The sequence below is a fragment of the Gracilinanus agilis genome, chromosome 5 (assembly GCF_016433145.1).
Source record: "Gracilinanus agilis isolate LMUSP501 chromosome 5, AgileGrace, whole genome shotgun sequence".
In the NCBI taxonomy this organism is placed as follows: domain Eukaryota; kingdom Metazoa; phylum Chordata; class Mammalia; order Didelphimorphia; family Didelphidae; genus Gracilinanus; species Gracilinanus agilis.
The window spans coordinates 252,926,900-252,943,712 of NC_058134.1; the positions used below are offsets into that span (position 1 = coordinate 252,926,900).

Here is a 16,813-nt window from a genome sequence, read left to right on the forward strand (position 1 = left end):
TAAAACCCAAGAACTCCAAGTAGGAAGATCATAAGAGATTGTGTAGTCACCTTTAATAAGCTTAAGTCACCAGTTCTAGATAAACTATATCCCAGAGTATTGAATGAATTGGTTGATGTGATAAAAAGCAACTGTTGATGATCTTAGAAACCCTTGAAAAAATGGGAAGATGCTGTAGTGTTGGAAAAAGACAAATATATTGATTTTCTTTAATGGAAGAGACTATATTTGGCAAACTATAGGCTAGTGATTTTCACTTCAATTCCTGGGGAAAAAATTCTAGATGCTCATTCACCAATGGTTAACAAAATGTCTAGAAAAGGAAAGAATAGAGAAAAAAATAAGGAAAGGGGGGAAGGGGAGGAGTGATAGGGAGGGAGAAAAGGAGAAGAGAGGAAGAAGAGGACTCAGAGGATGGAGAGAAAGGAGTGGAGAGGGAAGAAGAAGAAGGGAGGGAAGAGAAAAAAGATGCTAAAGAATTTTGATTAATAATTTGATGTCAAATTGAAAGGAGATCTCAAGTGAAATGCATAGGAATCTGTGTTTAATTTTGTGCTATTTATAGCTTTTAGCATCATCTGCTGCTCTCAGAAAACAGACAGATTGCCAACACAGTGGATGACAAAGGCAGAATTCTAAAACATCTGGACAGGAATGAATTAGGCCAAATCAAGTATAAGGAAATGCAATGATAAATGTCCTACCTGAAGATTAAAAAATCGTAACTTCAGAAATACAAGATTTGGAAGAAATTTACATGCAAATATTTGAGGACTTCATTGTACTTCAAGCTCAATGAGTCAACAATGTTAAAGAGAATATAAAAATACTAATTCAGCCATAGCTATATTGGGTGTCCAAGGCACAATAGCCCTTTGACTTGGACTATGGTGTCAAGTCTTAGAAATTATATTTTAAGAGGTAAAAAAACAGAATGAAGAGTCTGGAAGAAGTTAATAAGAATGGTTAAAAACCTCAAGTTAATGCCATGTGAAAATAAATTGAATGAACAGAAATGTTTAGCCTATAAAAGAAAATTTGGGTGAGGTATGAGAGCTGCCTTCATGAAGCTAATGGACTGTGTTACAGAAAAGGGGTTAGATATTTTCCATTTGACTTCAGAAGGCAGATAAATAGTGACAAGTTCCAAGTTCCCATTATGAATTAATGCAAGGAAAACTTCCTAATAAACAAGGATGTTCAAAAGTGAAAAGGATTGCTTGGAGGCAAGAGTGGATTCTACTTCATCAGAGATTTTCAAGCAAAGACTTGGATGACCATTTTTTGATGTTGAAAAAGGGCTTCCTGTTCAGGAATGGAGTAGACTAGATGACCTATGTGATGCCTGTCAGTTGTGTAACTCTGTGATTCCTCCTTTCCAAAATATGCCCCCATCCCTCCCCAACCCTCTCCATGCAACACTCAGAAACATCCTTGTGCTAAAGAACTAAATTGCAACTAACAAGGGGCAAACAAAATGGTTCTTGGAACCTAAAAGATCAAACTGAACATTTCTTTTTAGAATTTACTTCTGGTTAACTTTTGTTAAACAGATTTGAGACCAACAAATGAAACTAACAAATAAAAAAAAAATCACCAGTTAATAGTATGCATCTATATTCAAAACATGAATCTTTAACGATCCATGATGTAAAATGGGTGACATAATTGATGAGTGGAACTAAAAGTAAGCAAAAGTCTAAGCTTTGCCTTAATTGTTGACACAGTGAAGGGGAATATGGCTCCTATAGCTTGGATTCCCTCTAATAAAACAAAAGATTTTCCACAAAGATATTCCTATGACTGTCATTTTTTTTGGTATTTCCTTTTGAATCCCTGATACTTAGCATAATTCCTGGCACATGAAATGTGTTTATTGACGGACCAGAACATGGAACATGGATATATCTGAAAAGGACAGGGCTCTATGTATTTTGGGCCAAGGTGAGGAATGCTAACTGTTGCTTAGTCTCCAAAGTAAAGAATTTTTAAAGTTAAAAAAGATTTTGCTCTACACCAAGACAAAAACAAAAACTTTTTTTTTCATGATAAAGCTGAGGGGATGAGGTGACATACTTATGAATACTCTCACACACCATTAATGAGTTTTTAAAAATAAGGATGGAAAAACTGGAAATGCTATTTACAGTCTGTCAAGTTTCTCTGAAAAAAAAATTTAAGGTTCACTAACTAGGAAACTAGGCCACTCAGAGAGAACATATATTACAAAATGTCAGAAAATGATTACTAAAAACTGCATCAACATGTAATATGAAAAAAAAACAAGAAGAAAAGAAATGAGGCCATTGCCCCTGAACAAGGTGAATATTTCTCAAAAGTCTACTTAATGAGACAACCTTCAAACTAATTTAGAACTGATCAATGGAACTACTTAGCTCACCAGAATAATGATAATAACTCACCTTAATATAATGTATTACAATTTACAAAATAGTTTTCACACAACCACTATATTAGGCAAGTAGTGTAATCATTACTATCCCCACATCATAGATGTGGAAATTAAAACTAAGAAATTAGGAGATTGATTCATAATTACACAATAAGTGCATATGCAATATGGGGTTTGATCCCAGATCTCCAGACTCCAGATTCATCACTCCTTCTCCAAATCTTATTAGCTCTCAAACCAAGGGAGGAAAGAGTAAATGAATGTGTGAGAAGCAGAGGACAGGCAAGCCAATAGTCAAATAGAGGCACTTATGCACAGGCTAGAAACCCAGCATAGAGCCAGAGAGAGCAGTACTCTGGAAAAGAACACTGGCTCTGGAGTCAGAAGATCTGGGTGTCTCTGATATTTTTTGCCTGAGATGTTAAGTAAGTCATTGAAAACTTGTGGACCTCAGTTTTCATATTTGAAATCAGAGTCCTGTGAATCTTGGTGTTGGTGATTTCCATACCATACATCAATTTTCTCTAGGACCTTAGACAACATCCATTTATTGCCTCTCCTTAACTCTTTTTTTTTTATTAAGAATTCAATTTGCATTAGAAAATTGCTCACCTGTTTGCCACCAGTGGTCTAACACAGGTACCCTGAAAACCCTTTTAGACCATTCCAATGTCTCCACATCACAGTGTTCACCAGCCACAAATAGAGTTTTGAACCTGCATTGAAGAGGGAAGCAAATTTTAAATGATTCCTTAAAAATACATTAAAAAAATAATAATAGTGGGGCAGTTAGGTGGCTCCATGGATAGAGAGCCAGGTCTGGAAACAGGAGGTCCTGGGTTCAAATGTTATTTAAGACACTTTCTAGCTATGTGACCCTGGGTAAGTAACTTAACCCCAATTGCCTGCCCCTTACCATTCTTCTGCCTTGGAACCAATACTTACTATAGATCCCAAGACAGAAGATAGGGGTTAATTAAAAAAACTTAAAATTAAAAAATAATGGAACTTCCCTATAACAATGTGTTCTGGGGATAATATATGTTGCCAACATTATGTTATTGAAATATGCTATACATGACTAAACGTGAAGTGGCAGGTATGATTTCAATCACAAAATAACCAAATTATAGAGACAGCGTGGCAGAGTGGATAGACAACTGTTCTTGAAGCCAAGAAGACCAAGTTAAAAATCCCACTTCTGACACATACTGATGGGTGACCCTAGGCAAATCATAAATTCTTAGTTCTCTAAGCAACTCTCTTAGACTAAAGTTGCAGAGGAGGTGTTGACCTACATTGATTATGGCAGTTTCCCAACCCAGTCGTTCCCAATACCAATTAAATCATCAATCCAATCCTTGCTTCCAAAATCAAATTCCTATTAGATGAGGCAATTTATATGGGAGATGTATGAAAATGTCTATTGGCATGCACTGAAAAGAAAACTATTACAGATTGTAGATTGTAGATGGAAAAAGGTCACTGAATCCAGCTCCTTCTTTACAGTCAAGGAAACTGAGGCTGCCTAAGGTCACAGAGCTAGCAAGTGTTTGAGGTAGAATTTGAACTTAGGACTCCAAACCTGGGACTCTAACAACTGATCATCTAGTTTGACTTTTAAATCATAAAGATATTATCTTTTAAAATTCAGCAAATGTCTGAAAAAAAGGTCTTTTCCTTTGATAAAAACAAATAAAATGGAGTACCCTAGCATTCACTTAAGTATTCATATAAGTATTTGCAAAGAAATGTTGATAAAAACCTATCTGCTATTCAGTGCTTCTCCAATCTCTCCCTTGATATACACTTTCTGACTCAAAATTAGTTTTTCCCCATTTCAGAAGTACCAAAACTACTAAAGAATTGATACTATGTGAATTCTACTATGAAAATAACCTTTACACAAATAAAACAATGTTAAGAGGAAGTCACTACTATACTGTTGATACAGCTATTAGTTGATATAACTGTTATAGAAAACAATTGTTAATAATCAACCAATAAGACTATTTCAAATCCCTATTATGTTCTAGCCATAGTGCTAGTCTCTGAAACTATAAATAAAAAAATTAAGAATCTCTGTCCTCAAAGAGTTTGTTTCAGAGTCAACAAACATTCATTATTAATTGGGCATCTCAGTGGCACAGGAGATTGAGAGCCAGGTTCAGAGACAAGAGATCCTGGGTTCAAATCTGTCCTCATACACTTCCTGGCTGTGTGACCCTGACTGAGCAAGTCCTTTAACTCCCATGGCCTAGCCTGTACTGTTCTTCTGTTTTAGAACCAATAGACAGTATTGATTCTAAGATAGAAAGTAAAGGGTTTGTTGTGGTTTTTTTAAACATTCACTGAGTGGGAGAGTATAAAAGCTGGTTTAAATATTAAATGTTAAAAAATCAAAATCTATGATCTTGCCAACTGGTCTCATCTCTTTCTGGCAAATAGAGGGAAAAGAAATGAAAGCAGTGTTTGATTTTATGATCTTGGGCTCAAAGATCACTGTCAATGATGACTGTGGCCATTTAATTAAAAGATACTTACTGCCTGGAAGGAAAGTTATGGCAAATCTGGATAATAAGTAGAGACATCCTCTTGCTGACAAAAGGGCTATATAGTCAAAGCTACTGTTTTTCCAGTAGCATTGTATGGATGTAAAGATTGGAGTATAACGAGAACTGAGTGTCAGAGAATTGACAATTTTGAATTGAGGTGCTGGAGAAGATTTTTTAAAATCCCTTAGGCAGCAAGGAAATAAAATCAATTAATACAGTCGACCAGACCCCACCTTATGCCCCCCGTATCTGTGAGGAATATATTTCTAAGACCTACCATGGATGGCTTGAAGTCACAGATATAAAATCTGCCAACCCCCATATATGTATTCTCTCTCCCAGCAGCCTCTGCCCTTCAGCTCTGCGTTCATGACTTCCCACCCACCCCCAACACAAATAAAACTCTAAAAAATTAGTGAAAGTGGAAGAAGTCATTGCTGATGGTAGACCTCTGCCTCAAATAGTCTTCCAGGCACTGAGTATGTATCTCTGACACTTTTGGTTGACCACAGATAACTGAACCCACAAGAAGTAAACCATGGATAAAGAGGCCCTATTGTACCTAAAGAAATTAATTCAGACTATTTACTGAAAGGTAAAATACTGAAGCTGAAGCTTAAATACTTTGGCCATGTAATGCGAAGTCCAGACTCATCAAAAAAGACTCTGATGCTGAGAAAGACTAAAGGCAAAAGGAGAAGAGGATGGCAGAGGATGAGATGGAGAGATGGAATCATGGAAACGATGACCATAAACTTGGACAGACTTTATGAGACAACAGAGAATAGAAAGCCTGCCATGCTATAGGGTCTATAGGGTCTTGAAGAGCCAGGCACACCTGTACAACAATGTACCAGGTATTATGCTGAATACTAGGGATGACAGTCCATGCCCTCAAGAAGCTTTCAATTTAATAAGGGAAAAACTGAACATACTTAAAAAAGAAGCTAAAAAGTTAGAAAAGGAGGAAAAGTACTTATTCTAGGGGCATAATAATTCTTGCATCAAGAGCGTGATTTGATCTGAGGACTACCTGAACTGCTTATATGTAAGTAATTTCTTATTAGATATGTCATATATAAGATGATACTGCTTCCAAATTTGTGCTCATTGTCCCCGCTAGAATGATTTAATTCTCCATCTCTTGCCCTCTAAAACATTTGTTAGGCTTATAATCAAATGCCACCTGAGTACAAACTGTTCAATGATTTTTTTGTGTGTGTAATTCCAAATTGCTTCCCAGAATGATTGTGCCCTTTCACAGATCTGTCAATAGTATATCAATATGCCTATTTTTCCTAAGCTATTATTAAAATGGAAACAATTAGTAAAAAAATTTTTCCCAGCAAGTATCTCTAAATAGGGTCTCATTTCCTAGATATATAAGGAACTGATTCAAATTTATATGAAAAACAGCCTTTCTTGAATTAAATATTAAAAATAAAAGGTCCAGGGATAGGACCTGATATTTATCAAAGTGAGAAACCCAGGTTATTAATAGCCATATGAAAAAATGCTTCAAATCATTACTAGAGAAATGCAAAATATTAAATTATTAAAGTAATTATGACATTCAATCTCACACACTCTCGTTTTTTAGTTCTCCATCATATGTTGACTTTCTTCACTATAAGGTTACAAGGCAAGTTCCTTGAGGGTGCAGACTATATTTTTTGTTTGTGTTCATATGTCTTGCACTTAGCACAGTCCCTGGCACACTAATAAACATATCATCTCACTTACTTCCCTCTATATCTCTCCATATAGATAGAATCTCTCGATTTTTCTCTCTATCTATCCTACTTTCCCTCCACCTCCAGTCTACCTTCTCTATACTACTCCTTTGATCAGTAGAAGCTATTAAAGAGAAGATTCCCACTCAAATATGGGTTGGAAAAGACATCTTCTAGTGTTCTTTCCAATTCAAATTTTGTGACTCTGTTAATAAAAGCTAGGAAAATCTCCAGAAGTGACAAAATAGTCCATATAAAAAGTGATTCTGAAAAAGTATGCATGTAAGTACATGTTTAATAAGAGTAAAAATGCTAAAAGAACTAGAGTAAATTATATTCCCCACCCTACCCCTCAAAAAAGAATTGGAGAAGTTAGTAAGTCAGATATAATTGGTCATAGATAAAAAAATAAATCTAGAGACCAAATCCTCCTGGTTTTATCTAGCATGTTGTTTTACGAAAAAAAAATATCATTGGCAAAAGATGATCATTTATCAGGTCTTACTTTGAGGTTAGAAAACATAGTCACTGTGGAAATATGACACAGCTCTGTATAGGGTGATATAAAAATTAAGAAAGGAATCTAATAATATGAGGAATTAAAGATTGTAAAAAATGGTGGATGTTATAGGAAATGATCTTCTAGTTTGAACTGTCTGTAATTCAACAGGCAGCTACGTGGTGTAGTAGAAAGAGAACCAGATTTGGAGTTAAAAAGATTCCTCTTCCTGAGTTGAAATCTGACATCAGACATTTACTTGCTTTGTGACCTTGGGCAAGTTATATAACTGTTTAGCACAGTTTGCTCATCTGGAAAATGAGCTGGAAAAGAAACTGGCAAATCACTCCACTATCTTTGCCAAGAAGACTCCAAATGAAGCCACAAAGAGTTGGACATGACTGAAGGATTCAATAATTATTCAAGAAGCACTTATTAGGCACCTACTGTGGACCATATATTGTCCAGTGTGCTGAAAAGTCTCTGCTCTAAAGGAACTTCCATTCAAATGGGGAAGATAATGTATATAGAAGTTTGAACAAAGTAGTTACAAGGTGGTTAAGGAGGAGGGCACCAAAAGCTCATAGGCAAAGGCAGACTTCATATAGAGATACCACTTGCATTGAAAGGAAATTAGAGACTAAGGGGCAAGAGTGAGAAGGGTATGTATCAGTCATGAGAATAGTTAATGATAACTCACATAAATGGGAACTGGAGTATCCTGTATAAAGAACAACAGTAAGAAGAACAGTTTTACTGGGCCATAGAGGGCATGGAGGGGATGAACCTGTAATGAGGATAAAATATTATAGTTTGGGGCATTTGGGGCGGGGAGGAGTCAAGATGGAGGAGTAACGAGGGCAAAAGCCTGTTGTCTCACCATGAAAAATCCTCTCTGACCAAGAGTAAACTATCACCATAAAACGAATACAGGAGTGAAAGAACGACAGAGACAGAGGGAAACAAACCTTCAAAAAAAAAAAAGAAAAACCCAAAAGGTAGGCAGAGACTATCTGGGGGAACTGAGGTTAGAGGGGAGCAGAGCTAGCAGGGGGCATAGCAGTGAATGAAAATCAAATCAAGAGCAAACCACATCCCCACTGCCCCACACATCTGCCCTTACAGGTTCCTAACTTAAGCCCAGGTTGCATCAGATCCTGAGATCCTGCCAGGCAAAAAGAGGTCCAAGACAACTGACACCCTTTGAAATTGCAAACCTGTAGAGAAGTCTGGAGTCCCAGCCCAGGGCAATCTGGGCTAAAGAGGGTGGATCCATGTGGGCCCAGAGCAAAGCCAGGAATCCGGGGCTGGGCTTGGGGTGAGGATATAATCCACAGTTTGGGGTCAGGACACAGTTCTCAGGGGGAGGCTTCCCAGGATCTTTTTGCCCAAAACTAAGGGTGGAGCTCCAGGACAGGGCAATAAAGGGTGTATCTGATTGAATCAAGAACACCTTGAGAGCAAAACCCTGAGCCTTTTAACTCTAACTCTAAAGAATTTTTATGGAGACACAGAAGGGGCTAGTGAAAACAAAAGAAACACACCCAAAGTCCAAAAGAAAAATATGGATTGGACACAGATTCTGGAAGAACTCAAAAAAGACTTCAAAAATCAGTTATTAGAGGTAGAGGAAAAGTGGGCAAGAGAATTTAAAGTGATGCAAAAAGAAATTAAAATGATGCAAGAAAAAATGGGCCAATTGCAAAACGAGAACCAAAAACTGACAGGAAAACCAGGCCTTAACAATCAGAATTGACCATCTAGAAACCATCTAAAAATCTTGATTTCGTGAGAAATCAAGAAACAATAAAGCAGAATCAAGGAATGAAAAACAGAGGAAAACATGAAATATCTTATTGAAAAAATGACTGATGTATAAATTAGATCTGGGAGAGACAATCTGAGAATTATTTAATTACCTGAAAGCCATGATGAAGAAAAAACTTTGGATATCATATTACTAGAAATTATCAAAAATAACTGTCTGGAGATCCTTGAACAAGAAAATAAAATGGAAATGGAAAGAATTCACAGATCACTTCAAGAAAAAAATCCTCAAATTGACAACTTCCAGGAATGTAATAACTAAATTCAAGAGCCACCAAGCCAAGGAAAAAGTACTTCAAGCAGCCAGAAGAAAGCATTCAAATACCATGGAACTACAATCAGGATTACTCAGGACCTAGCAGCTTCTACATTAAAGGATGGGAAGGCATAGACTATGATATTGAGAAAGGTGAAAATTTTGGATTTGCAACACATAGTCACCTATCCAACAAAGCCGAGTATACTCTTTAGGGGAAAAAATAGTCATTCAATAAAATAGAAGATTTCCAAGCATTCCTGAGGAATAAGTCATATCTAAACAAAAAATCTGAAGGCCAAATACGAGACACAAGAGAAGCCCAGAAAGGTAAATAAGAAAGAGAAAATTTAAGGGACTTATTAAGGTAAAAATATTTACATGTCTACATGGAAAAAGGATTTCTACAATTCTCAGAAATTACTCTCAGTAGTAGAGAAGATAGAAGGAATTTACTCAGAAAGAGGATGAAAAAGTTAGCTGATTATGATAACATGATGTATATGATGATATATGATGATATGATGTATTTGTAAATGTGATGATATGGAATGATATATATGTATGATATGGTATGTATGCATGTGAATGACATAAAAAATCAAGGGCTGAAAGAGAGGGTTGTACTGAGAGAAAAGGAAAGGGAGAGAAAAATGGGTTAAATTATATAACATAAAGAGGCAAGAAAAATCAATACAGAGAGGGGAGGATAAGGGTGGTGACAGGCAATGCTAAAACTTTACTCTCTTTGTAAATGGCTCAAAGAGAGAAAAATGAGTATACTCGGTGGGGCATAGAATTCTATCTTGCCCTACAGAGAAATAGAAGGGGAACAAGGCAAGGAAACCAGGGGCAGGTGTAATAGAAAGGAGGGAGAACTGACAAAAGGCAAAATATTGGTGAGGTGGAATAGAGTGAAAGGAAATAGAGCAGGATCCAAAGGGGATAATACAATGGAGGGCAATATACAGTTAGTAATCATAATGCTTAATGTGAATGGGATGAAATCACCCATTAAATGGAAACTGATAGCAGAGTGGATTAAAAACCAGAATCCTATTATATGTTGTTTATAATAAACATATTTGAGGCAGGGTGACACACAGAGATTCAAGGTAAAAGGCTGGAGCATAATATATTATGCATCAAAGTAAAAAAAAGCAGGAGTAGCAATCATGATACCAGACAAAGCCAAAGTAGAAAATGATCTGATTAAGAGGGATAAAGAAGGAAATTACATTTTGCTAAAAGGTACTATAAACAATGAAGTACTATCATTACTAACCATTCATGCACCAAATGGTATAGCATCTAGATTTCTAAAGAAAAAATTGAAGGAGCTCAAGGAGGACATAGATAGTAAGACCATACTAGTGGGAGAATAAAAATAAAATTAAATTAAATTAAAAAAAAATAAATAATCAAGAAGTAAAGGAAGTAAATGAAATGCTAGAAAAATTAGTTATATATATGTGGAGAAAACTGAACAGGGATAAAAAGGAATATACTTTCTTCTCAGCAGTACATGGTACATATATAAAAATCAACCATGTGCTAAGATACAGAAATATTGCAAACAAATGTAGGAAAGCAGAAATAATAAATGCACTTTCTCAGATCATAATGCGGTAAAAATTATAATTAACAAGGGTCCATGGAAAGGCAAATTTAAAGTTAATTGGAAACTAAATAATCTAATTCTTCAAAGCAGGTGGGTCAAAGAAGAAATCATAGAAACAATTACAGACTTCATTAAAGAGAATGACAATGAGGAGACATCATTCCCAAACCTGTGGGATACAGCCAAACAGTACTCAAGGGAAAATTTATATTGCTGATTGACTATACCAAAAAAATAAAGAGGGCAGAGATTAATGAATTGGGCTTGCAACTTAAAAAATTAGAAAAAGAACAAACTAAAAATCCCCAGATAAAAACTATATTGGAAATCCTAAAAATTAAAGGAGAAATTAATCAAATTGAAAGTAAAAGAACTATTGAACTAATAAATAAGAATAGGAGCTGGTACTTTGAAAAAACAAATAAAATAGATAAAGTAATTGTCAATCTTATTAAAAAAGAAAGAAGAAAATAAAATTAATAGTATTAAAGATGAAAGGGTCAATCACCTCTAAATGAAGAGGAAGTTAAGGTAATTATTAAGAACTACTTTGCTCAATTACATGGCAATAAATATGACAATCTAGGTGAAATGGGTGAATATTTACAAAAAATATAAATTACCTAGATTAACAAAAGAGGAAATAGAATTTTTAAACAATCCCATCTGAGAAAAAGAAATTGAACAAGCCATCAAGGAAATTCCTAAGAAAAAATCCCCAGAGCCAGATGGATTCACATCTATCAAACATTTAAAGAACGACTAATCCCAATACTATATAAATTATTTGACAAAATAAGCAATGAAGGAGTTTTACCAAACTCCTTTTATGACACAAATATGGTACTGATTCCAAAGCCAGGGAGACCAAAAACCAAAAAAGAAAACTACAGACCAATCTCCTTAATGAATATAGATATAAAAATCTTAAATAGAATACTAGCAAAGACTCCAGCAAGTGATCACGAGGATTATTCACTATGATCAGGTGAGATTTATATCAGGAATGCAAAGATGGTTTAATATTAGGAAAACCATCCACATAATTGACCATATTAATAATCAAACCAACAGAACACATGATTATCTCAATAGATGCACAAATTCTGACACTAACTATAAGCAGGTCATAATCCTTCAGGTACTCAGTTTCTTTAAAAAATGAGACTAATATGAAGGATTCTATTTACACTTTTATTGTGATAATATATGGGCTTTTAAAATCTTAGAATGCTTGAGTTCATTAGTCTTCAGCAATTCCCAAGGAGTTTTATATACTTAGATTAGAGATATAATGAAAAATCAGAACCATGATATATTTTCAAATCCTAAGGAAAGCCTTGGATACTCAGTAGACAGGAAAATGTCTCAGATATTTATATGTGTGTTTTTATTGGGGGAAAAACAGCTCCTAGAATCGAAATGCTTGTTGAATTGAATTGAATCTGACAATTCTTTCCTAAGTAAATAGAAGCCCTTTAAAATGGCATCTCTCCCATAGGTCCTTTCTCTCTTCTGACCCAGTCGCACACTTGGTCCAGAGCCTTATCACTTCATGCCTGAACTGCTACAATACTCTGCTAGTTAGTCTGTCTGCCACAAATCTCTTCTCACTCTAGTCCCTCTTCCATTAGGCTTCTCCAGGGATTATCCTACAGCACAGTTTGACTATAACTCTTCATCATTCAATAAATTCCCTATTACCTCCCAGATCAAATATAAAATCTATTTTGGCTTTTTAAAAGTTCCTTCAAAAATATGGATCCTTCTTAATTTTCCATTTAATTATTCTTCACTTCCCAATTTGTATTCTAGGATCCAGTGATACTAGCCTTCTTGCTAATATATGTCACACAGAACACTCCGTCCTTCCACTCTGTGCTTCATCACAGACTACATCCACATCTAAAATGCTTTACCTCTATATTTCCTTCCCCTGGCTCAATTGCTCCTCATTTCAAAAAAGCCTTTCTTAGTCTTCCTCAAGGCTAGTGCTTTCTGTCTGAGATAACCTCCAAATTACCTTGAATTTATCTTTTATTTATATACTTATTTGCATGTTGTTTCCCTCATTAGAAGACAAGCTCTTCCAGGAAAGGAATCTGTCTTACTTTCTCTGAATCCCAGCACTTAGGACAGTGTTTGACATTTGCAAGTACTTAAAAAAATGCTTTTTGACTTGATTTGATATCTTGACTTTAAATATTTCTAAGTCATTTTTGGTCATTTTTTTTTGTCTGAAACAGAAGCTATTTTTACAATGAATTTCCAACAATGTAAGGTAGCTAATTTATGTTCAATACTCAATATAGTATTGCCTCTCAATAAACGTTCCCAGGAAAAGAAACCATTATCTGCTAAAACAAAGCTCTGCAGCCAATACAATTATCCCATTCCAGCTTCACTCTCTAACAAAATCTAATGGTTTTTACAATGATAAATTGCTATATGTCTTTTCTACTGATTTATATTTTAATGCCTTTTATATTGGCATCAGCCATTCCCAGATCAATTCTCAGATTGTTTCTTTATAACAAAGGGAAGCAGCTAAAGGAACAATGGAGACTCCTTTCACCCTCCTCCTCCTCCCCTCCTCAATATGAAGTGTTTCATCCTTTCTCAACCTTTTTCAAAACAAAATTTCAATGGTTATGCTATGTTCAATTCCACAATTTTGGGGGTAATCTATTTACTGTTGGTACTAAAAACATGACCTTGGGTAATCAGCAATATTTGTTGAATACCCCTGCTGTAAATAAGGCAATGTATGGGAGGGGTGGTGGTGTGGACAGAGACACAAAGAAACACAGACAATATGATAGTAGAAATTGAACAGGCTGAGTCAGAAGACTCGATTTTAAATCCTGTCTCTGCCATTTACTACCTGTATGACCTTGGTTTACCCCCTCTTAAGCACAATCTGCAAAATTTTCATCATTTCCAAACTGAGTGGCGTTGAACTGGGTGGTTTTGAGGGTTCCTCCCAGCTTTGGATCAGTTCTCCCACGTAGACATCTTACAGAGGAGTCCTACTCAGGATCAGGTTGGATTAGAAGACCTCACAGGTCCCTTCTAACTCTGTGATTCTATAATTCTAATTTCATACACTAAGTATAGTCTCCCCACCCCACCCCCAATGGTATGAGTTATTTTCCTTCGACATCTCCAAGTGTACCTGATCCATCAAATTCAAGTGTGAATGAGGCAGCTGTCACTCATCTGATGATGCTACTGAGAAGAGATTCTAATCACTGCAGCTTGGCTAAAGGATGTGTTTATTTCTTGTAATCAGTGTAAGAATTTATAGGAATTGATACTGAAATGTTCAAAATAAACCTCAAGTGGTAGATATAAAAGCATTTTCTCAACCATGTAATCACCCTTTAGAGTAGGAGTTTGGCATTGGACAAAGGGAGCTGTACTTGGTATTGGGAAAATGAGGTTTGATTCCATGATTTATTACTTACTAGTATTGAGATGATAGGTAGGGCACTGAGCCTAGAATGGGCTGACCATGGCTTGGCATTCACCTCTCTGTCGTGTGTGTGTGTGTGTGTGTGTGTGTGTGTGTGTGTGTGTTCAACATTTAGCACAATACCTAGAACATAAAGGCACTTAATAAATGTTTATTCATTCATTGACCACATATGTAAGTATAATTATCTATAGTCCATTCTATAATCTTTAAAACAGAGGTAATAAGAGCATTTACCTCCCAAAGCTGTTATGAGAATTAAAAGGAAAAACAGCATCCACACATGCATACATGTTATAATATACACACATACGCACACACACATATAATCTACATCTATATTATCTATAAGTATAATACATTATCTTCATATATAATTTACTTTGAAATATATAGGCATTACATATTTGTGTGTATGTTTACGTAAAGAGCCACACAAATCTTAAAGCACCACATAGATGGTTATCTTTTTTAAGACATATCATGAAGAAATAATTAGAGAACTACACATTCTCTCCACCAATGACATATCCTATTTCAATAATAATAATGATACATGAAATAGGGATTACTTCACCTGAAAATATTAGAGGCAATTGTTAATAAAGTACATTATCAGATCCTGAATAAATGTCAAAGTCTATTGACATCCCTCAAGATCATTGGCTAGGTCACCACCTAAAGGGGATATTGTTGTTGGGATTCCTGCTTAGCCATAGGTAAGACTCGATTATCCTTCCAGGCGAGCTGATGGTCATTCATACTACACATGTCTTAATAGAAAAGTGGTGGAATTATGAAGTACAACATAACACATACATTTTTGGAAACAGCCAATATGGGAATTTATTTTAGTTGACTGTATATTTGTTATTAAGGCTTTGTTGTTCTTTGGAAGGAAGGAAAATAGGAAGGGAAAGAGGAAGAGAGAGGGAGAGGAAGAGAAGGGAAAGAAAGGAAGGAAGATTATTGAGGCATCTTTTTCAAAAAAAAAAATAATGGAGAGCAAAGAAGAAAAACTCCAGACAAGCATGACAGTTCTGAAAGCTGTGTGTTCTTACTATATACTTAAAAAAAGAGTAAGCTCACATAATAGAGATCTGCAGTTTCAGGCACTATCCCCATTTTGTTCTACTGTGCATACTAAATGCCCATTTCATTTGGTCTTTATTAAATTCAAAATAAAATATTTTTAAATGAAGGTCTAGAAACTACTAGCTAAAATAAAAAGCAAAACGAATAATGAACAAAAAGCCCAGATGAGCCCTGAGGGCCATTCCAATTCCAAAATTTCATTATTCTCTGACATAAAATAAAGATGCCAACAGCAGTGGGGTGGGACTCATTATTATCATTCAAGTGATATTGGAAAAAACAACATTAAAAATATAGCATTTTGAACCATTATGTAAATCATGAAATTAGAAATGGGTTGAAGACTTAGCTGTGAAATGAAAACTATGAGCATACTTGCATAGTAATACCCAAAGCACTAGGCTCCTAAAGCCTCTTAAAACCTATCTGATGAGAGGGAAAGTGCACTCAGACAGTTTTGATTAAAAATTATGATGAGGACAAGTTCGCATACTTCTGAAAGTATTGAGGTCAAGATCTAGTCAAATTATGCTCAGGGCTGATTCAGAAAGACAAATCTTTTGCATACACTAAAAGACATTTAATCATTCAAAAGGTTACACATTGAGCCAAAGACTTTAGATGACCCCTAAAGAGGTTGTTCATTTTGATTAACATCAGATGTTTAATTCAATCTAATTCAATTCATTCAGTACTTGCTAAACACCTACTGTGTGCCAGATATTTTATTAGTGTCTGGCAGATACAAACCAAAACTAAAGTTTCTTTCCAAGAACATAAATAAAAAATTCTACTAAATTCTACTTATACTAATACTGAAAAATTCAACTAAATAAAAATAATACTAAACAGATAAATAGATTACAAAATAAATATATAGTGATTGTTGGATTGGCAGGAAATATTAACAGATGAGGGAAATAAAGAAAGGCATAGGAGATGGATGGCTTTGAAGAAAGATTAGGATTCCAACAGGCAGAGGTGATGAGGTAGCTTAGTTTAGTTCTAGGTAACAATTGATACAAAGGCATGGAGGTAGGAAATGGAGTATCACGTAGAAAGAACAGCTAACAGACTGGGTTAGCCAGAACTCAGAATGTCTCATTTTAAAGTCGGGATGACATTGGGTCTTCTAAGGTTGTACAAGCTCTGGCAGACTGATGATGAATTAAGACTGTTGCCCAAAGACAAATCTAAGTAGAGAGAAGCTCATCACTAATAGGTCAGATACCATGTGACTACTTCTTTGACCCTGTCTACCCATCAAACAAAGGAAAACACTTTAAAGGTCCCAGCTCCTATGTTTCTGCTTTGACAATGGTGGGCAAAAATAAAAGGA

General features: G+C 35.4%; 1 protein-coding gene across 1 annotated transcript in view; it reads right to left on the reverse strand.

The window, feature by feature from the left end:
* ACSS3 (acyl-CoA synthetase short chain family member 3) overlaps positions 1-16,813 on the reverse strand; it is a 248,451-nt gene that overhangs the window by 64,280 nt on the left and 167,358 nt on the right. Inside the window, exon 8 of the mRNA XM_044679177.1 lies at positions 3,026-3,129. Coding sequence (XP_044535112.1) covers positions 3,026-3,129 — 104 coding nt within the window. The remainder of the gene's footprint in view (positions 1-3,025; positions 3,130-16,813) is intronic.